Raw genomic sequence first — 24,122 nt, 5'->3', positions numbered from 1 at the left:
GTATTTCCAGTATTTTCAGTATGTAACCTCTTAAACTACATTTAACATCCTTGCTTTCCCTAAGGTCACAGGCTTAAAAAGTTACAATGTACAGATAATATTTCCTAGCAGTATTTAGAGATTACAAATTAGTTACTACTTACTTGTCTCTCAGATAATGATGCCCTATTTGTCCAGAAATGTCCTCTATAGCAGAAAGAATATGATCAAAGGCCTAGGAAAGTGAGAGTGGAATTAATATCTTTACAGAAATAAAAAAGCATAATTAGAAAATAGCTCAATTTATTTCAAGTTAGACCAGGTAACTATGCAGAATAATTTTATGGCTGTTAAAAAAATTTTTTTCCCATTTACAGAAGTACCAGCTACTATAAGCTTTTCTTCAAAGGTCCTGAACTTTCTAACCAGTTCTTTATAAATTCACTAAGTCTTGAATTACAAGTGTCTCAAGGAGAAGGTACTATAAACTTCCATTTTAACATTCAATTTTAAAACTCATTTTACCATCCATTTCTGCCCTATGAAGTACATCTGCCACTATTAGTGTAGGTGATTATTTCAGTTGAACAATTTCCCCAGTGATTCTTTTTAGATGTTTCAGGAGTTCATACTCCCCTCAGAGTAAAAGTAGGCACCATTCTTTTAATATCCAGGGCAAAATTTCATACTGAGTATATTAGATGGCTGATCGAAATCTGGAAGCTTATAATTCTTGATTCAAACCAAGGCAACTGCAGGTACAGTTTGGCCTTTTTCTGTGGATGGTTATTAACATTTCACTCTGAATGATTACTGCAGAATATACAGATGCTAGGTTTGGAACAACTTGGCTGATATTTGGCGCTGGTGATGCCTTATCTCTAGTCCTATGTCCAGTTCTGGGCCCCTCACTTCAGAAAGGACATTGAGGCGCTGGAGCATGTCCAGAAAAGGGCAATGAAGCTGGCAAAGGGTCTGGGACACAAGTCCTGTGAGGAGCAGCTGGGGGAGCTGAGGTTGTTAAGCCTGAAGAAAAGGAGGCTCAGGGGAGACCTTATCACTCTCTATGACTACCTGGAAGGAGTAAAGTGGGGGTCACTCTCTTCTGCCATGTCTCAAGTGAAAGGAAAAGAAGAAATGACCCTCAGTTGTGCCAGGGGAGGTTCAGATTAGATAATCATAAAAAAAGTTTTCACTGAAAGAGTGGTAGGCTCTGGAATAAGTTGCCCAGGGAGGTGGTGGAGTCACTGTCTCTGGAAGTCAAGAGCTGTCTGGATGTGGCACTTGGGGATAGGGTTTAGGGCTGACTATGGTGGTGCTGGATTGATGGTTGGACTAGATGTTCTTGAAGGTCTCTTCCAACCTTGATGACTCCGTAATGTCATATAGTCTTCCATCCTTTAACCTATATTTATATTGAAAATTTATGTGTTCTTTTACTGAATGAAAACTTTATAATGTGGTGTGAAAGTGAATTAGAAGAGACTTTGTTTCAAAATATTCTAAAAGGGTAAAGAAATCCAGGGACACCCAACATTCACACTGAATTAAAACTGTTGTCATTAATCCGCAATTTCATTTTATAATTATTCTGTACTGGGCAACGAACTATCTTTCTTGATATCTATCTATCGAACTATCTATCTTTCTTGAAAGCAGGCTACAAAACCTGCTTTCATACCTTTTCCAAAAATTAACAGTTTTTAAGAAGGAAAAAATAAGTTTACTTGGACATGCTTTGCCCTAGCATTCATCAATCATTCTCTTCTTTTAGATGAAGAGAAAGAAGCATATTCCATTTGTGCTCTTCCCCCAGGACTCCCAGCCCCATTGAATTCTCAAGTAAAAGACCAGATCTTTCATATGAATACCCTCTCACAGGACTCAAACCAAACAGCAACTTAAAAATAACTTTTGAAATGTTTGAAGGATTTTGCTCTTGAAATTTGATAGCCCGCTCCCATCCAAAAAAATACATTTTCACTAACAATTTTGTTTTCTCTTAAGGTGCTCTAAAAATCCAAAAGATACCATGGGGTTTTTTTTAAAATATCTTACTCTGCCATGAAGTTTCTCATTCAGTTTTGGTTCTCTGTGTTCAGTTTTCTTCACTTTCAGCCACTGTACCAAAGGTTTGATAGTCAGTCCCTAAGGATTGAAACATGACAATAAATACTTGGAAGTTTTCTTAGACTTTCCTTCAGCCAGTGAAACAGAAATAAAGCATATTTGTGTGTTATATGGTGGTTCTCATACTTTCTCAGTTGATTTTTATTCCTTCTAGAAAATAAAATAATGCAGTACCCTCAGCTTCTGTTACAAAGGTTTGAAAAGACAACAGTGGAAAAATATATAATCTATAGGAAAAATAAGGTAGTGGAAGAGTAGAAGTATTTCCTATGCCATTGAATGGGGTATTTTCCCCACGTTTCAGGAGTTTGTGAACACAATTAAGCTTCCTGTAACACATTTCAGAAAAAATTGCAAGCTGGTGTCTATTGACATACTTTCATATAAATTACTGGTTTTCATCCAGAAAATGCTATTTTGTTTGGATGTTAAATACTTTCTTGTCCCACTGCTTACTGCTATATTTTAAAACAAGGACTGAGGCTCAGGTAGATCGGCTTAATGACTGCATCTGCCCATTAAAAGCACTGTTCCCTATAGTTATTCACATGAGGTGAAGGATGTTTAATCAGATATTAACTTGGCACTATTAATACCAAGCAGCTAAGACTGAACAATTTTTAGCACAGAGGAAATTGTGTTTTGCCCCATGTGGTCCCATATGAAAACATAAAATAGGATCTTTGTTACTAAAATTACAAATTCAATTATGCTTTCGGTTCAGTGAATCAATATGCAACCTTCAGCTGAGAACTGCTTTAAGCATTCAGTACTTTTGGGGGACTCCTTCTCCTTGAAAAAAGCGTGCTTAAGAAGTTAAGTTACCTGGAAAATAACAGTAAAAAACACAACAATAATAGTTGTGCTGACGAACAGGTTTCTCTCTTTCACTTTGTTCTTATCCAGAAGTGCAACAAGAGCAAAAGCAACGGCTCCACGTAGTCCACCATAAGACATCACCACCTGGTCTATTATCTCCAACTGGACAGTTCTGTAGCGGTTAAGAATCCACGTCTGTATAATGACACCTGTAACAAGCAAATGTCAGCATGTCTAGAAATAACCTTATGGAACGTCAATATCCCGACTGTGTGTAACAGAAATGGTGCCACCAGACTGCCTTTATGCCAATCTACACCATCTACTTCCCCCTCTCAATCACTATGTTGCCCACTTTGTGCCTTTTCATTACATTGAGCCAAAGGAATTAGGTGAAGCTGCTTCTGTGAGCCAGCAGCTTTTCTGAGAGTGATGCCCTCTGGCACAGGCACTCCAGGGAAAGTTCTGCCATGTGCTGACCTTCAAAATTCGTCGAGAAAGAGTAGATTTTCCAGCACTGTAACCAGTGATATGCACAGGGTCAGTTAACAGAAACAGGTTGAAACAGCACTGATTTTGGGAGTTTGTGTGGTACCCTTTGCAAATCAATGAAAATGACATTTAAGTCATTGACTTATGAAAGGTTGTCTAGTTATGCCACTGTCTTCAGACCTACAGGTGAGATGCTGTCTGCTGCAGGAGATCTAAAGCTCTAGCTGTCTCAATGTATCCCAGAACTCCCAGCATAGAGAGGGAAAACAGCTTCACCACTCCTGCAACTGGCACAGCATGTGTGTGCCACTGCAGCAGGCCAGGGCTGTTAACCAGTACAAAACAGATACTTCTCTTTTTAGAGAACTTCAAACTCGTGCCAAGAGAAGAGTGTCTTGTCACTGTAAGAACGGCCTCCTCTGGAGTGGACCTTGGAAATGCCACCAATCTGACTCTTCCAAGGTATGAGAGCTGCAATTATGTAAGGCCCAATATCATCAGGTATTAAGTAATTTGTCAATTTCTAAGATCAGTTACTTTAGTGGGTGCTTACTGTTATTGCTGAATATTTACTATTTACTTGATCACGTCTATTACAGGATTATTAACCACTCATTCCAGGAATACAAAAAGTGTCAAAGACAAGACATGGAAAACTCTTTTAAACACCTCAGGCACATTAGCAGTTACTGAGAGGCAGCTAAATGAACAATCCTTGCAGACTGTTTAGAAAAGGAGGACAAGGAGCTAGGCACTTCATTCAGCTCAGGAGCTTCTAGACAGAATAAGAACACAGAATCTAGGAAAACTGCCAGCTAGATAGGTGCGTGACCTGTTATTTGAATATAAGTAGAGATAAACAGACAAATAAACTAGTTTAACTTACTCCCAGGTGTATGTACATACACCAAATTGCCATATGTGTTACTCTCTACAAGTACTTCATTCTACACCTTTTTTGTGATTTTAGCAAAACTACATCAGAATTATGTAGCTGGGCAAATCACGGTATTTTGAAATGTTTGCAAACTTATATAAACCCCATGAATTGGCAATAGGTGATCCCTACCTGCCACAGACTTATTTACTCAGATTTTCATCAGTCCCTGAGAATTATTTCTTAAGCCAGAGAACCTGCAGTGTAATTATGTATGGTCTGATATCATTGTGTGTCTAAAACCTCGAGTCAACCATAACATTAGCTTAAGACAATCTCTTTAGTGCCAAATTGAAAGAGCTGAAGGAAAGATATGGCTGACAGGAGTCGCATCTTTTGTTAGGCTGCAAGTTAAAGAACAAAGTCCATTTTACTGGGAGATTTTGCCAATACCATTTGCTGGGTCAACAAAGGTTAGCCACTGAATGATCCATGTTAACTGCTGGGCTACTCATAACCTCACACATCATCAAAAATTAAATCCTGCTATGTTTTCAGCATATGATGGAACTTACTGTAGAGCTTACTCCACTACTCTAACCCAAACCCAGCAATAAATTCAACAAAAACAAATAGAATGTTTTAAAAGAAGCAAACCTAGAACTCCAAATATTTTTGTGGGGAGAGGGCTTAAGAATATGCGATTGCAACAGCAGTACAATGAACGAACAGGAAGTTCACCCCCTTACCAATAACTCTATATACTGAGATGAAGACCAGAGTCAACAGAATAAAAGCTGTATTCCAAGTCCAGATAGCTGGATCCACAGCTGAAATACCCAGGAACATGAAGATAATAGTTTCTGCTCCACTGGCCATCATTTTCATGGTATATCTTACAGTTGTTGAAGACTGTTCAGATATGTTAGCCTTGACATATTTCTGACAGCAAATGCCACAGAAGGTTATCCTAGAAAAAGAAGCAATTGTTCAGAAAATATCTGTTGCAGCATTAAATGTTATTTCCATCTGTCTGTCACAAAGGGATAAAACCCCACCATTAATTCCTAAGAAAAGATACACTCAGGAGCACTTATGGAGTCTACCCTAGGTAAAAAGCATATCTCGAACATACATGCTGATATGACCTCAAGAGGTCTGAAGACAGCATTTCATTAGAACATAACAGACTTTAATTCTCTTCAGATTACATACTGCTTTCAATGCAAAGTTTTAAATCTCGTTTCCATTAGACATTATCTTAAACTAATGATCTGTTTGCAGAAAGATTTTCAGACCTTGAATACAAACATCTACAAACATGACAAGCAAAACTGAGAAGAAAGGTGTACCAGGAATTGATGGATACTAAGAGAAAAAAGACCACAGAGGTACTCAAGGCAAAACAGGCAACATTTAGGCAAACCTTAATGGCCAGCCAAGACTGAGCGAGAGAACAGACAATAGTGACATTCACATGGTGCCTTAGAAAAATATTGCTTTAGTTACAAATTATAGGGAGAGTTGTCAGTAGAAATGGACAACTGCTAAGTTTGAAGTATTATTAGTAACAGAGAGGAAAGAATCATGTCTGTATTTCGCAAAGGAGTTCTCATGTTACACAGCAGATACTGGAAAACTTGCATTCCTTTTCAAGGCTGAATGACAGTATTTGCACACTATAATCTAGTGCAGTGTGGACATAGTATTATCCACCATAAACTTAATGAGTGTCATATTCTATAGTGGTTCCCATATAAGTTAGGTTTTCCTTTCAATGTTTTTAAAAACCATATTCCCTTCTCATCCCCTTCATAGGCAGTAATAAAAGGAGACTTACGCTAAGATAGCAGAAAGAGAAAGCATCTCTGCTGTGAGGTAGGACAGGTACGAAATGATGAACACAAATCCAGGTTCAATGATCCTCACGTGTTTGGTAAAACGACTGACCAATGAGAGCAGGAATGCAAAGAAAATGCCAACCAGTGTCCCACCGAGGCTCACCACAAAGAATGACACTGAAAAATAAAACACCTAACACAGCTTAAACTGTAGAAATATAATGGTTTGAACTAGTTCTCTTCCAGAGAGAGAACAGCAAATGGCCAGTAAATCAGAGAAAATTTTGGAGGACATGTCAAAATTCATTTCTAGGCTCAAGGCTTTTGAACACTTGGTATGTGAATGTATCATTCTTTAGAAAAATAAGGCTACTTCTGTTAAGCCTCACCATTTTACTTTTATTCAAACCCCACTACATTTCTGTGTACTGTTTTTTTCCATGTGCTGTAAACAAATGTTTTTACAAAAAGCATATTGTAGAATATGACAAAGTCACTATTAAAACATTTATTCAAAAGATAATTTAGTTTCATGTAATGCTTGGAATGGGAAATAGTGACTAAAGTTTTAGGCAGAATTTCTTGATAGTTACTGGCAAACATTACTTGATGGTTTTCAGTGATAAGGAGTGAGAACGCCCGTATGCAATCTCGACTTTCCTGGAATGCAGGGAGAGCACAGGCTGAAACTAAGGAAATGCTATTAAATACAAGGAAACGATATTTTGAGTTTCCTCAGAAGAAAAGAGATGTGATAACATTTCCCAAATACTCAGGAATATTTACTTATTTTCTTAAGACATTTGTCTGTGCCATACAAGTGTGTGAATATGAGTAATAATGGAAAGGGCTGAAAAATAACAGTTGCCAATAGCATAATAATAATATTTTGTTTAAAATACTGCATATATACATAAATTGTGTGATACAGAATTCACTTCTACGCACCTATGCCTTTGAGACATTCAATCCCCGTCACATTCGGTGCGCCTATTGCAACAAAAGATTCAAACACGTTGTACAGCACCTGGAAGGAAAAGTAGACTAATTTAATAATTGCTCCTGAATTGAGCCAATTAAAATAATCTCCTTAGGGGCCTCAACATTATGAAGTCTGAAACTGTGTTTGACTGAGGGAAATTCTGTCTGGAGGGAGAAGATTTTGCGGATTTTATATTTTCTCAAAAGAAATGCGGTGGCCTAAGAAGAAACAAAAATTTAGAAAAAGACAAACAAACACCTCACAACATTACCTTTCTTACTTCAGTATGTTCCCTATGTATAGGAAGCATTGTTACATATAGATGTGTTTTCTAAAGCACTTCTCGCTGTAAAATACAGGTCTTTGAAAGATTCATTTAATCACATGTATAAGATAAATAAGATACTTAATAAGACAATAATAAGATGATAATAATAAGATACTGAATTGAAATATGTTGAACATATATAAGTTGAACATAAAAGAGAATATAATAATTGTGCTAAAACTTTTAAAATAACTGACTAACAGTAACAGAGCTGAAAGTAAAGAATTCACCTTATCCATACCTGTGCCTAAGGAGGTTTATATATACATAAATTGTGTGATACAGAGCATCATTTTTGGCACATGCCAATTTAATCTGCTCTTATTTCCTCCAGTGGTGGAGAAGAACTTTACTATGGCTTTCTCAGCTTTCCTTGTTGCAGGTAAACTTGATAATTCTTATTGTACTCACCCAGTCACAGTATACAGGTTACTTTTTTTCTGTAACAGTAGTCTTTTACATATTTATGTTTAAAGAATGCTATACCATCCACTTTTTCTGTCTTCAAGTCTTTCCTTTCTCAAGGTAGTAACTCCACTGTTTCAAATTTCCTCAGAGGCTGAGCTTTCTAATTCCGGATCATACTTGCTCTTCTGTTTTTCTTCAATGAACAATCAAACTTTCTTTTATTTGTAGACTGTTTGTGTTCATTTCACAGTAAAAAAAACTCCTTTCCTTCTCAAAGCCAGGGATGTTGATACTTGAGTTCACCAGAAGTTTATTTTAATATTTGTTTCTGGCAATACCCCAAAAGTATTAATGATACTGATATCCAAGGGCAATTAGGTTTCTCTGGAAGCCATACAGTCATTTCCAAACTCATGTGAACAGTTAGGCTGCTGCTAGTGACTTTGCAGTGCCTTGCTTCCTTGGCTACAAAAAGTTACGTCACTGAGCCTAATGAACATTTCTTACCCTCCCTTGCAGACAGGCAGAAGCAGGAAGAGGAAATGATGCAAAAGTGAACTGAAGCTGCACAGAACTTGGTTGCATAGCATCTTTCTGCCTTAGGATTTCCTGGTCCCTGACCACTAGCACGGCACTACAAAACTATTGGCTGTTTTATTCTGGGAAAAAAAAAATTGTGTGAAAAGAAAAGTTGTTTCAATCGAAATAAAAATATCAGTAGAAATCTAGGATTCTTTTAAGTCTATTAAAGACTTTCTCAATTAAAAAAATGTTTGCAAAAAAAAAAAAAAAGCAGCAAACCAGAAACTTTCTAAAATGTCACACAATTTTTTTTCAAATTGGCTCTTTGTTATATATCTGCTTGATAAACATCTGATCAAAGTAAAACTGAGGGAGCAGGCATAAACACTTTGAAGAGTATTCTCTCTCTCTCACTGGCTGAGGTATGCATATAAATTACGGGCATAACATAAATAAAGAGTATGTGCATTAAAAAATAACAGCAAAAGAAGGCTTAAAATCCCTGGAACTAATTTCATTAAGTCATGAAAGCCCTACTTAAACACCAAAGGCAAATACAATATGCACCCCTGAAACTTCATTTGAAGTGTCCAACCCAGGACTGTGTGTTTTGTGTCACTTACCAGCTCCAAATAGCTTTCATGCTCCAACATCTAATCTTCCCAATACAGTGTTTGTAAGCAAGACAGAAAACACCATGACTACTCTAAATAGCCCATGAGTAGATACACTCAGAGAGTAAAGTGTTTCTTTAAAGGGGAAAATGCACTTCAGAAGAAATCCCCTAGAGTTTGGGTGACTTTGGGATATATAATTTACTGACCACAGTTACAGCATCATTCAGAAGTGATTCTCCAAAAACAATGATGAACAGAACTTCATTGACATGGACTTCTTCAAACACTGCCAGAACAGCTACAGGATCCACAGCGGCAATTAAGCTGCCAAAGAGGAGGAAGTCCAGCAGCCCAGAGTTCAGTTTACCTTCAAAACCAAAGCAAACAAATTATAAGCAGAATCATCTCTGTATTATCAATAGTAATGACAGACTGGGATATTAGAGATAATGCCAAATACTGGAAAATAAAGATGTCAAGGTATCAACTGGAAAGTGTGTTAAAATGACTACTTTAAAACATTCTGCACTGAGTCATGTTGTATCCTACAAATTTTGTTAGATTCAGCATTGGCCCATGTGGATCAAAGTTGTTTCTGGGAGCAGGACCAGTACTGGCCTGTTCTTGTGGCAAGACAGTTCCAGATTTAAACTGGCTTTCTATTTGTGTGTGGTATGGTTTGTCTAAGTTGACTAAATTATCCCAGGATAACAGAGAACTCACAAGATGTTAAGAGGACCCTACCAGGACTTCTGCAGTAAATGTTCCAAAATATTTCGTATCACAGGTCAAATTTGAGTTTTGGTCACTAAGAACTGCTACAGCAGTGTTTAACTGAACTCAGTGCAGCTGAACACCAATTGCAGCCTCCTTACTCACTGATAGATGTGGTTAAGCCACTTGTTCCCAAATTAGGATCCATGAGGCTGTTAAATTGTCTGCAAGTGGACCATAAAAATAGATGAAGGACCAAAATGTACCTTAACATATTTGTGTTGTAGCCCCTTAGGAATTTTGGCAATGATTTCAAAAGTTTTTAAACTACAAAACTCTGGTGACAGTGTAACCCAGTATTTTTTTTTAACCTTCTTTTAGTTATTAAGGTTATTTTGTTCAGTTATGCAAACAGACCAAGACAAACATTCACTGTCATTTTAAAAGTATCAGAAAAGACAGACCCACAAAAAATGCTTTGCTCAACTTCCTAAATACCTTGCAAAATCTATCTTCTTCATGAAATCAAGAGTGGTAACCCAGTCATTTTTTCTGGGGAAAAGATTTCTGATCAGTAAAATTCCCATTCTGTTTGTTAATGGATGGAGGAGGAAACAAGGTTCATTAAGAAGTGATGGTGCCAAAAATTATATGAGGAAGAGCAAAGAACAGGTTGAGAATTCATTCATTAAAACACAATGCAGAGCCCCATGCCTAGAATTATCAGGCATGATTTCTACAGGTAAAGAAGAAATTCATCTAATTAAATGGTTTGGAAGCATGAGTCAGACAATAACAGTCCATAGCTGTAGCCACAAGATCAATAGTGCCTGTAAGGTACTTCCAGAACAATATGGCCACTCCTCTAGAAAGAACTCTGGAATATAATTTTCCAAATTTAAAATGTGCTTAGAATGTAATTGAAACAAAAATCAGATTCCAAATATTTTTTATACAAAATGGCACAGGCTTATTTACTCAAGAAAAGGATACTTATATGGGTAGTCAGAGAGATGAGTGGACAACACCCTGTTATATGTGACAAAGCCCAGTAATCTGGTGGAGCTGCAGATATATATATTCTCTTAGCTGCTATATGCCAATCAGAATATCAACAAGGTTTTCTATATAGTTTGCAGGGATCTTGGTACAGCCCTGAAAACAGAAATTCATAGTTTGCACAGACATATAACTACCTTATTTTTTCAAGAATATAAATAGTCTTGTTCACACTTGGACATATTGGGCTGTGAACAAGGACTCAGACTATCTGTTTTAGCATGAGTGTGGGGTTGAGGCAGTGACCTTAAGTCTGTGCCAAGAATTGTGAGAGCAGCCTTGAACCTAAATCTAAGCAACGGTTCCACCAAATGTTGCCCTTCTCAGGCAGGCCTAAGGAAGGAACAAGCCCAATGACAGTAACTATCAGATATCAGGGTATAATAGAACACAAGGTCTGAAAATAAATTGGCTCACTGAGATTGCTTATCTTTTATGTGTTAGCAATTATAATCATTGGTACATTCTTTGAAGATTTGCAAAGCTAGTATGTAAGTATTTATGGGGAGATTAGGACACATCTATAATTCCTACAAAGCTGTCAAGAGGCCTGGAGTTTCTAAATCAGACTTTCATTTAGACTAATAACAGAAGTTATTTTCAATTGGTACCATGGCTTCTTCCAGCTCATCAGTGACACCTGGTCAAGATAAGCTCACTGGGCCCAGTTTAAGACTTTTAGACACACTGAGCATATTGCAGCTGTGACCTAGATTGTACAGGAAAACCTGTTCTAAGCATTAGTCACAACCACAATACTATATGTGTTAGTTCTCCAGCAGACAGTGAACAGTTCACTGCAATCAGCCTGGAAGATCTAGTATTACATAATTCTTCCTATTCTGTGGAAGCAGACTGATATGGTTGATGGTTAAACAATTAATGTGCTAATATTTTTATTTCACTTCTAAGGAAGGATTTCTTCGTCATTATCACTTTCTCCATTTTCCTTCTGCAAATTATAATATCTGCAATGGTCTTGAATGCCAACAAAGAGCTGCTTTTAACTTTATTTATGTAGGAAAGCTATGCAATCCAGTTTGGATTATGCACTCTTATTCTGATGGACAATACTACAGGCCCATCAAATGGTGAAGCTAGAAATCATTTGGTATTAGCTCATCTTAGTCTGTAGTGGATTTACATTTCTACATTTTAATGGCATTACTTTTAGCATTATTCACTTCAGTTGTAGAACAAGTGGAATAGAAACAAAAATATGCCGTAGAACTTCAACCAGAAGGTACTATGAACTCTTCTAGAAACTGAGTATATCAGCATTCTCCTATCTTCAGCAAGTAACAACGGCAAGGTTTTTCTCAAAGTGTGATGGTTAGATCTTGTTGACCTCTTGGAGGTCAACACAACTGATTTAGTGGATTAGTAAGTCTGTGTCATGTAGATATTTTAGACTCCTGCTCAGCTTTGCTGGAGAATGACATAGTTTGAATCAGGGACAGCCTTGTCTGGCCTTTTTCACAGCTGAAACTAGAACTGTACTAGGTCTTCATGGCAAAGACAGGTCCCCACAGTATACCAATAATGCACTTTCTAAACATTCGAGTTCTCCAGACATGCCAGTTTATTGTTTGCCTTTATTAACATCCCCATATTTCTCTTGTAGAGCTTTAGCTGTGACCTGTGGTAGGGGATGATTCTCCTGTGTAGCTGTAAGCTCAGAGGTCTAGTATACACTGTCACTAAAAATTTGCATACTGATGAAGCAGAAAATGTAACCATCAAATCCAGCTTTTGCAGTTAGTCAAGAGTTGTTTACAGATTGAGAAGAATAATTTAGGTGATTTTTTCACCTAAAATAATTTTTTTTTTTAAACAGTCAACTTTTCCACTTCACATGTTGTAATGCATGAATGAATCCTTTCACTTAAATGACTTATAGCAACATATTTTTTAAAGTAATTATTATACATTTTATTTCCCAGAACAGGATTTTCAAAAAATATTTTTGGTCATATTTTTTAAATTGTTCCAAGCATCTTGGATATTTAAATAAAGAAATCCTTTTCCAATCTGCAGTAGCAATATCCCTGTCATATATATTCTTCCTGAAAACCTTATTTTAATTATAAATGCGATATTGTGGATGAAATATATTGTTTAAAGCACAGTAAACCTCTTATCTACCTATAAAAGTCAAGGGTGTTTGCATATGAGCTGTCACCTTTGTGTCTTCTAAAGAAAATGTTGTTGCTTCTAAAATAAGAATTATAATGAGGTAAATATCTAAAATGTATCTATCGTAGTTGTCTGTATTACAAACATCTGCAATTGCATAACATGAGTCTTAAATGAAAGTCTGTAGAGATTAAGTACCGCTGTTCTGTGCCTCTTCCAGCAGCCCTGTGCCCTTATATCACAGTGTAATTAAGACAGAGTGTGTCTTAGAGTCATAGAATGGTTTGTGCTGGAGGGGACCTCTTACACCCTCCAGTTCCACTACCTGGGACACCTTCCACTAGATCAGGTTGCTCAGAGCCCCATCCAACATGGCCTTGAACACTTCCAGGGATGGGGCATCCACAGCTTCTCTGGGAAAAGCACAAGCAATTGGAAACCCTCACTTTTTGGATTTGTGGCATAGGAAGTTGTGCGTCACCCTCCCTTTCAAGCCCATTTGGACTGCTCCCTTTAAAATGGCTTCTTTTTTTCTTTTTTTCTTTTTTTTTTTAGTAAGACATCTGCTACTTTGTTCTGTAAAACTTCTAAATCTTCAGTTAAAATTTCCAGACTAAGAAGATGCAAAAGAGATGTGTAGATGGGTCATGCATATATACCCGCCCAGTAGCCACTTAATACTAAATAACACTTATTATAAAATAACAATTACATTAAATAACATTAAATACATTAACAACGCTATATTTAATACTAAATAACAATAAAAATTAAATAATAATAAATATAACACATAATACTAAAGCTGACTTCAGGAAGACAGTTTCATTTCACGGTAACTTTTAAGGTTTCTATCACAGCAGAAAGAATTCAGCCCTTCAGTGTGTATTTTTGTCCGAATGTCCATTAGCAGTAGGAATCCTGAGCTTTATCCTGAGAGTGTACGCACGTGTTTAGAGCAGGACAATATAAGAGACATGGATTCAAGTAGCTTTTTTGCTTTCCTTAGGTAAGATTTTTCAGGTCATTCTTAAATTTGACAAAGGTATTACAAACTGCTCCCATTAAAATTGAATTTTTGTGGTGGAAAGAGTTGTTAAATTGTAACTTACACCCATCTAACAGCATATACAGTGGCATTCATAACTGTGCCTTCATAGATCAAACTTACCCATTACTCCTGTCAGATAGACACCATAGAGAGATAAACCGGTTGTGGCAGCATTCCAGACTGTCCCAATGACAGCATACAAAAGGATGGAGCCAAGATTTCCAAAGAACAACCTATTTGGCATAAAATATCCAGCATCCAAAACAATGGGGGGCAGTAAATAGAAGAAAAATACGGTTGGTGTCAGGGAGAAGGAGGCAATGTGATCTGCTGCCCATACAATGCCACCGAGGAAAAGACCGAGGACAATCAGCAGAGCACTTTCTGGAACCACCCGAGTGACTTTGTGGGACAAGTGGAAAACTGCAAGGAAACAGGAAAATAGTTAATCAGAAGTGAAATGGAGAAACAATTTGAGCAACAACTGTTGTTAATTGGCAGTTTTGACTCCACACAAACTTTTTGCTCTCATTGTGATCAGACCACAGTCTGATGCATGGGATACAGGCACTTATAGAATAATAAAAAAAGGTCAATCTTCAGATTTTATCCAGCATGTTTTAACTTACATGAAGCCAATATTCCATGACATTTATATCCTTCCTTGGATTATCTTCTCTTAACAAGATCTGTTTAGGAAAAGGTGGTGTTCTGTGCAAAGCACTAAGTGCAAGACTGAAAAGAAATGGGGGAAGTCCTGGAAATGTATAGCATTATGGTTTATTTCGGTATCTAAAAATACACATCCAGCCTCCTAATAATTGTCTTTAAAAATAATCAGTTTACTAACAGGCTTATTGGAAAATGTGAGAAGGATGCTGAAAGAAGAACTAGTTTCAAGACAACAAATTTATGAAGAATATTCTGATAATGTAGCCTGCAGCAGGAACAGAATGAAGCTTATATCATGGGAGATCCCTTTTGAGCCTTTCCTTCAAAAAATCCCTAATAAGGATTTCTCGCAATTCAGAGGCTTTCTGAAGGAATGGAGGCTTTAGTGATTCTTTCAAATATGTGTTTGTGGAGAATGGTTCTGCAACAGGCTGCTTTCTTTTGTATAAGGTACCATAAAATTTGTATGTTACAATAGTCTGTAAAATCTGTTATTAAAGACAAACTATATATGGCATCTATGATAGCAAAACATGTAATGGTATGGTGTGATCAAACTATTAAACTAGCCAATAATTAGAAGGAGGGAAAATTACTGAGTGCCATGAGCGAATCTAAAGAGACAGAGAGATGGCACAACCAGACAGAAAAAACAGAGTGACAGAAACACAACTAAGACTGCAAATACGTGTGGCAACCTATATTTATAGTGCATTTGTTAGGTATCAGATAAAAGAAAATAAAAAAACAGAGAGAAGAACAGAGAGAAGTCAAGTCTACAAAGAAAGATGGAACAAAAAATAGGAGGAAGAGGTGAAGTGTTTGATAATAAGTAAGCATGGGTGGTTTAACTGACTTTCTTGGGATTTCTGTGAGCTTGTCCTTCAGTTTATCTTAAGTAATGATGTGTCCCAGATGGCCTGAACCCTGGTACTTTGTGAAACTGACCCAATACTTGTGCCTTTACTTGCACAGCTTTGTGTTGAAAATGTGAGTTTCACTTCAGGAAGAAAATTTTAGTAAAAGCCACCAAGTTTCTCCTGGTTTGAACATCAGCTGTGTTGAAGCTGTTACAATGCCAACACAATTTAGCTCAAAACTAGCTTGGACAAGAACTGATGGGTTCATTAAGAATTCCAGACTCTTAAGCCATAGTGGAAGAATATTTCCTATGACCATGCAGAGATCTTAGACCCGGTTAGTTTACTGAAAGACCATTGTTTTTCTTCCCATCCAAGTATTTGTCCTAGTCAAACATTTACTAGTTACCTTTTAGAGTGTTTTAAGGGCCACACTCCTGAACTGTCAGCTTTTGCCTTGGCTGCATCTACATAGGCAATGTTAGAAGCCCCATCCATCATTACAGCAGCCCCACAATAATGTGGTTCCTTAAGCTACAGAACCTTCATGGTCTCATCAGAATAGAAAACATGAAAGGAAAAGTGACCATAGCCTCTATGCCAATAATGAGCATGAATGTAGACATTCCTGAGAGTTTGCAGACAAGGCTTGAAAACATGTTAGAACACAGCTAAAAAGTGGGATTAATACAAAAGCAATCAGACATGAAAACAAACTGCATTCAGTGAAGCAGACTAAACCACAGCAGTTTTCTATGTCATCTGTGTCATGTAATCAAGAGATGAATAACACTTTACAAAAACAAACACTCTGGGTTTTCTCAGTTAGTTTCCTCTCTTTGTTATAAAATCCCTTGGGCTTGCGTTAAAAGAGAAGAAGAGAGAGGAAATTAAATTAAGATAAATAAACTAGCTACTATTCCATGTGCACAAATTGTGGCATTTAGCTTCTCAAAAGTCTTTCCTACTAGTCATTCTTGATTCCTTGAATTTCCAGTCAGTGAATTATCAACTAATTTATCACCTCACAGAGAAGGGATTATCTCTTTATCCCTAAAAATGAATGTTGCTGAGCTAGTCTTACCAACCAAAGTCTGTTTTTCCTACTCTTATGTTAGCAGATAAGCCATGCCTACAAGAAGTTAAAGTTAAAAATTTAAAATAAACCTGTGAAGACTTTTCAGAACTAGCCATTTGGAAAAAAAACAATGTCCAGCTAAAAATTAATATTCTGTAGAATTCTCCCCTTTACAATCATAACCAGTTTTGAATGCTGGGAAATCAATCTGATTTTGGTTATAACATTGTCTCCTCCTAAAAGTCTCATTCTCCCAGTGAATCAGTTCTGTTTTATCTGTCTCTGTCCCCTTTAACTCCAACCCACTGATTATCTGTACGAGATTTTAATACTATCAGCAATAAATTCTTCTACTCTGTTAAAGCATGCAGGCCATGGACAGGAAAGTTATTGCATAAACGGGCTCTAGAGAAGCCTCTTTTCATTTTTATATTTGGCCCAAGCAAAATCTGAAAACCAGACTGTATTTGTTTTAAGATTACTGCCTAGCTAACTCTTCAGGCAGATAGAAAGCCATATGATTAACAGAAACATGTCTATAAACATAGACATATGCAAAAGGAAAATACCACAACTGATGAAGTTCAATAAAACAGCTTCGGACAGAGATTAAATTGGAACTTAGATTAATGTTTGAGTTCATATTTGCCCCTACACTGACTGAATTTTTTTTTTTCTGGCTATGTGTATAAAATATATTTAATCAAGATTGAACATTATGAGTAGTTATTATATTTGTAGAAATTGGTAGAGATAGATTAATTCCAAATTCACTCCTTAATGTTTATTTTTACAATTCATTATTCTGAAGTAATGTCCCCAATACATTATGACTGTATTACAAATTCACATAATGATAGCACTTCCATTTCATAAAGTTTACCTTACTTGTCTAGAAGAGATCCAAAAACTGTTCTACAAAATGAATTGTGCCCCCCATGACAAAGTAGAATTGGAAGCTTTAATCACATCTAAATGTCTAGCATGACTAGGTGTCTCACCTGACTGAGGAGCAAAATACAATCCAGCAAAGTTTGTAAACTCCTAATGGATAAGAAGTTTACTTTGATTCTGATGTGAAAGAAATTTCATCTATCAGGAAGGATAGCATGAAGTGCTGCTCAGATAAACTACTCTGTGATGGACCCAGAGATGAAATTGTCTACTTTCACTGCTGTTAATAAGGAAAAGTACATTAATATATTTTAAAGAAAAGACGGAAAGAGTAAAGGAAGAATACCTGAAGACATTTCATGGCATAAAAGAAGTAACTGTGCACAGGGCAATTTTGTGATCTGTAAATTTTATCAACATTATTTATCAAATTATTATTTAACATTTTAACATTTAACATTTGGAATTCATCTACCTAAGTCTAGAAACAGTATTAGAGAAAAAGTTAAACATACGCCTCCCTTCCAGTACCTGCTACACCTGGTTTGAAAGTGGGTCGCACTGGCTACCAGGTAAACTGGGTTTAAATTCAAGCTGAGCATCACTGAATTAGAAGCTTTCTACAAAATTAAGAAGCAGTTGCACACTATAAACATCCTGTGATTTTTTCAGATGCTTCCTTTGAGATCCAGGAAAAGGGACTGTGGCATTTAATCCATCTGATGAGAACGACAAAACAAATTAGCAACTATGATGTGGTGGCTGGAAGCACTTTCTTTTGACTCAAAGAATGAAAGATACTTTAAGAAGTTGGGGTTTATGGCCTTTTAAAAATGCAGTAACTTAGATTAAATCTTTTAGTGGAATTTACAGCATTCAGTGAATTATTTCTTGCTTTCCAAGACCATCATGACTGCTTTGGAAGATGTGATTCAACAGAATATGTTTTTTCTCAGTTATTCAAAGAAATGAAGACAGAAAGACTGGTTAAAAGAAAGAAAAAATTAATTTAAAAGTAATAAAGAAGACATACTGGACAATTAATTTTCAAGTTATATTTGTAGACACCTAAAAAAATTTTCCAAAGTAGGGTTTCCACTTTTTTTTTCAAATTCTCTCTAACAAAACCTACTTTTAATCAATACTGATTTTTTCTTATCAAAGGAAACATTTTAATACCTTAGGTCTAGATTTTTTTGCATTACTTCCAGCTGAAACGAACAATGCAAGATAGATTTACCACCTTTGAAAATACAGCACTGCAAAAACAAAAATCTGAAACTACCTATTTAAAATACTGCTAACTTTCAGGATTTATGCAGTTATTTCAACACTATTTCAAATGAATAATTACATTTCCATTAACTTTGATAGTGTAAAATCCAGTCTCTGAAAACGCTGAAATTATTTTTGCAGCTGTTCACTGTTCCAGTCAATCACAAAACCTACTGCACATGCACAGTACACAACATGTCACCCAGAGAAATCAAGAATCGACCTATAGTAACGATAATAATTCTCTGCTGGATTTTTTTCCATGTATCTTTGGATAAAATCCAAGGACTCATAAAATAATTTAGAAAATTAAAAGATGATGAGCCTTATCATTTCCATAGTTTCTGTGAAAACATAGATATGAATCTGCAAACATTTCGAAGCTCCTCCTATCAGGGTTAGTGGCATTTGTGAGGTCTCCCATATGCATTTCTACTAGTGGTTCAAATATGCACTGACATTATCTTATTAGTCTATTTTCCAGTTTTGGCTTTTTATTTTCACTTATAAAATTGAAGTTAGCATACTTCATCAAGCCATGGATTTCTAATTGGCGCTCCAAGACTTGATTCCCTGTAACTGGTGAAAACTCTTGCCATTGACCAAAGTGAGAGCAAAACACTGTATGCTCTTTTGTGCTTCTTTACTTTTCAGAGGTGCAAATAATAGTATCTTATCTCCAAGGCAGCACACAATCAGGCTTTTTTAATAGCACAACAAAGAAACTTCTTAAGAGAAGGCATAATAAATTACACAGAAGAATATTCTGCCCAAAGGGAACTCTTTCCTCTAAATATCTTCCAGTAGTTGGACATTGACTGGCAAGCTTGAAATTTTTGTATCTTATCTACCTGTTCATGTTCTCCTTAGCATTATAAAGGAATTCAATTAAAAAACTGTTTAGTTCTACCCTGTCTGCAATATTTTCAGTGGTGCCTTCTGCAAATACATGTTATTATTTAAAAAAAAAAAAAAAAAAAAATTCCAATAGCATACCCGGGAAAACATCTGCTTTATCTTGCTTGTATAATAGCTCAAAGTATAGTCAAATACCAGTTTGTGGCCTAAATTGTATCAACTGTAGCTGGTCAGTAATGTAGTTCAAAAGACACTGGAAAGTCCTGATCCATTGCTATCATGTTGGTCTACCTGACTAAGACATGGCCAAACCCTCTAAAATATAATACAGAGCATGCATTTTCAAGAAAGGATCATTTTGCTTCTCCCATGGCTAAAAGGCAATGGATCCCTGGCCACCCTCTTGCTCCACAGCCCCACACTTCAGTTGCAGCCGGGTAGTCAGTCACAGCTCAGACTAAACAGCTGCATCTGCCACACCAGGAAAGAAGCAGCAGTGCTGCAGAAATGCATATGACCTACACAAGCCCCTGCAAGAGATTGCAGCATTCATAGTGTGTGGAACTTTGTGTAGAGATAGAGACAATGTTGTATTTTCTATTATTTTTCCCCTGTTTGGTTGTTGGGTTTTTTTATCTGCAAACTCCTTGAAAAGACTAATGTAGATTAGATTCGATTGTTTGGAGATTTTTTTTCCCATTAAGCTGTGTAAGTAGCAGCCCTGACATCTAAAAAGCAGCTGAGCAGTCACTGTTTTAAATCACTTCTCACTCTTGGTTTACCAAGAGTCTCATATAATCACTGAGCTTAATTGGCTTCCTCTGGTGTGTGCCATGGTCCTCTCATGATACTGTCATTCCCAGTATCAGTCCCAGTCTGGCATCACCTAGTCCAGACTAACATTGAATTTTTCTTATAAAAAGGACAATACAAAATCCTTAGCAAACTTCCCCATTGCAACATTTTAGAAAATTGCTTAACAATAATGACCATTAGTGTTTCCCTTTTTAATCATGCTGGGGTTTTTTATAAGTTGTTCTCTTCGACTCTACAGTCACCTTATCTTCTGTTTATTGGGCAAATTTATTTATACTTCTACCACTTTAATTTCAAATTTCTTCAGAAGTTTTGCTGATAAGTCTAATCTCTACTTACTCCACTCTTTACTAAGATAAGGTTTTTGATGTAATTTCCTGTTTAAAGAAGTTTTACTTGTTTACAATTCTCTTTTAATATGGCTCCCTTTACTTCTCAACAGTTATGCCCACCTACTAGTTCCCTGATAAACTTCCTGCACATGCTATACTTGATTTCTTTATACTCTTAGGTCTTTCATTTTCTGCTCTATCCTTGTAATTTTTATTATTTTCACAGATGCACCAGTTTTGCATCCTTGTGCATTGACCTCAGTTGTACTGGATCTCTTTGTTAAGATCTCTTTCATGACTTAACTTCCTGAGTTTCCTACTTAAGCAAACACAGCATTTCTTGCCTGCATAGCTGTAGGCACACCTTTCAACCAATTACAGCTGCTTATGCAGCCTGCACAGAATATCTAGGAATTCTCATCAAGAACCATAAGTACTAGAAGGGCTATTTTGTTGTGTATCCAGACCTTCATTATCACACCATCATTTTAATGATTCTCATTTCAGAGGATTATTGCTCCAGTTAAGTCTATGTGAAGGAATGTCACCAGCCCTCATCACAGTTAGAGACTTCATTCTGATTTCTAACCTGAACTTTTTCACAGCTATTTTATATCCAATTTCCTTTGTGAGAGTGATATCAATTTTCTTAAATGGCTAATTTGCCCTAATATTAATTCCTTCATGTCCTGTTATATAAGCAGAGAGGAAAACATACCGTCTTTTTATTGCTTGTCTCTGTTTTTTAAAGTAAACTGCTTCTTTTCAGTCTTCAGCTCTGTCTATTTCAATCTGAGTTCACCTTTGTGGACTCAGAGCCATCAGAAATATAGACTGCATTCTGCATGAGTCATAGTAGAAGCGGGTCCAACAGCATTAATCATTTCCTATCACGATCTATAGTTCAGCTACGTCCCGGATTCATTATCACACTGGTGACTCACAGTCACCCTGTATTCACTTTGCACAGATGTACCTCTCTTCCCCTTCCCATTCTCATGTCCATTCATGTCATGGCCTCTGAGTGAAACTGCCCTTGGTATTACTGTATTACATCCCTTCCCCTAGTCCTCAAGGTTATATATTTTTCCTTGTACAATAGCCAGACCTACATGAATACTGGTAATGGCTGCAGAAACGTGTCATTAGAAATCTTCAGTAGGATGGCCCACCTCTTTGTGCAGTGATAAATCAAAAAAGAGCAAAACCAAAAGCCCTGCATAACACCAGTCCAAAAACTAAACCCTAGTGACTTCCTGTGACTGAAAAATAATCTTCTTATAGTTTCATACTTATAGTTTCATTTTTGTATCATCTTTTCCTTATCCACACAGAAACTGTTTTACCCTGTCTTATTTGCAGATGAGTTTAGGCTTAAATCAAAGAAAAAAATCTTTCATTGTGTTCTATGAGTGGTTCAGTTGAAGCAAGGATTCCAAACATTAGGGAGCTGCATTTCTAGTCTGTCCAGGAAGTGTTTGGGCAGACTCATCAGAACTGAAGCTGATCATTATTACCTATATTTGCCTTTCTAATCTTTATCAACAAAGTGCGTTCAGTTCTTTTTTTCCTGGTCAGGGGACTGATACCATATTCTATAGTCCTTTGGATTCTGTTCTGTGGACCTTGCAACAACAGAACTAGTGTTGTGAATTGATGTTTCCCTTTTGAATTGTTTATATACAATGGGCAAAAATCTCTTTAGAGAGAGAGATTTTAAGAATTTCTTCCATCAGTAATCCTTAGACAAACATGAAATTATTTTATTAATCAGTACCTTATGCTTTTACCCAAAATTTGAGAGATTTATTGAAAAAAACATGGAGTTATTTTATATCTGAAGAAACTCAGATATATAATATACATATATTGTACAACAAGAAGTAAAAGCCACTTTTGGTATTGGATCTTGGTACTGCCTTAAAATATACTACAATAGCATTAGTATTAATATTATTTATACTTAATCTTGGACACATTTTTCCCAAGCAAGGCACGAAAGTCCTTCATATGGAAGGACTGGTTTGAGTTTGGTTTAATCCAGCTCAAGAAAGCTTTCTTTATTTGTCACATATGTGATGGTCACCATTTACAAAGCATACAGCATTGTAATGAGCTCATTAAGGAGGAGATTTTAGGTAGCTGTTCTCTGTAGGTGAACAATTAACAAAATATGTTAGCAATTAAAAATGTAATCAACACACAGGTCAAGGTTCCCAGCTGATAGGTCATAACATAATAAGATAGCCCCAAGTCAAATTCAAAGAAGTGTGTGAGTAAGCAACTATTACCTCTATAAGCACTTAGAACATAATGAAGTTTAAACAGTCAGGCACAGTTTATCATAATTATGCCAAATAGTTCTTTTTTGAAGGAGCAGTCCCACTGCAGTGCAAGTGTGGTAGCATTTGGCCCTTATGGAACTGAACGGCACTGAAAGAAAAATGGGAACAGTCAAAAATAATATTTCAAAATGAGAGCAAAGTACACATTAGAAACACCTTGAAGTATAGTAGAGGATATAAAACAGGACAGTAAAAGAATCATAAAACTGCTTCACTTGATATGTAAAGGTATTAAAATTAAGTTGCAATATATTGCAACTGCTCCAGCTTAACAACTGTCTTCAGAGATTCACTGAAATTTACTAACAGATAGGAAAAGCATTTTTTTATTTTTAAAATACCAAACTATTTTCCAGTAACATGGGTTAAATAAAGAAATGCCAAGAACTGAGTTTCACACTATGATTTTTAGAACTTTTTTCCTTTCAACCTCCATTTTAATATGATAAATTAATTGTAACAAAGACACCCCCATGGGAATGTTTTGGCATTTGCTCATACAGATAAAAAACTGCAAGGAAATGGGTTACTAGTAACATATGGAAGCAGTCGTTCTGTTGTATGATAAATTGTGTAAGGAATTACCAAAGCCTGAATAAAAAAACAGAACCAGTTCTCCCTGGTTGAGGTCTACTGTACATGAAGAAATAGAAGATAAGGAAGAAGTAATTTAATGAGTACCAATCATAGGCTGAAACTCTGAAAATGTCCTTACACAATAGGGACTTTCTCTTCTTCCCCTGTACTGCTTCCAACAGGGCATAGTAAGGATTGTTGCTGTTAGGAAGGGCATAAGGGACATAATTAAACCCTAAGGGCTACAGCAAATAGCTATGTAGGCTGCTACAAGTCATGGGGTAGGAAAGCACTTTTTTTCAAGCACTGGCAGACTGGCTTGCTTCCTGCCCCTTACATTCCACCCTGGTAAGATTTTAATTAATACAACTGGAATAGCATGGAATTACAGTGGAAGTATTCCTGATTACAGCAGTAAATTAAATAAGCATTAGGGTATTCGAATTCACTAGTGATGCCCA

The 24,122-nt window shown here is 36.4% G+C and overlaps 1 protein-coding gene across 3 annotated transcripts in view; it reads right to left on the bottom strand.

Annotated features, from left to right (window-relative positions):
• The window catches only part of SLC9A3 (solute carrier family 9 member A3), a 57,320-nt gene that overhangs the window by 17,152 nt on the left and 16,046 nt on the right, over positions 1 to 24,122 (bottom strand). For all 3 annotated transcript variants that reach the window (XM_048296109.1, XM_048296117.1, XM_048296100.1), the window contains exons 2-9: positions 14,076 to 14,378; positions 9,202 to 9,362; positions 7,087 to 7,165; positions 6,138 to 6,315; positions 5,047 to 5,267; positions 2,935 to 3,137; positions 2,038 to 2,127; positions 144 to 214 (exon numbers count right to left, since the gene is read on the bottom strand). In XM_048296109.1, the coding sequence (XP_048152066.1) occupies positions 144 to 214; positions 2,038 to 2,127; positions 2,935 to 3,137; positions 5,047 to 5,267; positions 6,138 to 6,315; positions 7,087 to 7,165; positions 9,202 to 9,362; positions 14,076 to 14,378 (1,306 nt within the window). The remainder of the gene's footprint in view (positions 1 to 143; positions 215 to 2,037; positions 2,128 to 2,934; positions 3,138 to 5,046; positions 5,268 to 6,137; positions 6,316 to 7,086; positions 7,166 to 9,201; positions 9,363 to 14,075; positions 14,379 to 24,122) is intronic.

The sequence above is a fragment of the Corvus hawaiiensis genome, chromosome 1, assembly GCF_020740725.1.
Source record: "Corvus hawaiiensis isolate bCorHaw1 chromosome 1, bCorHaw1.pri.cur, whole genome shotgun sequence".
Taxonomy (NCBI): domain Eukaryota; kingdom Metazoa; phylum Chordata; class Aves; order Passeriformes; family Corvidae; genus Corvus; species Corvus hawaiiensis.
Note: the sequence above shows the minus strand (reverse complement) of the source record. Positions and strands in the feature narration are given on the sequence as shown.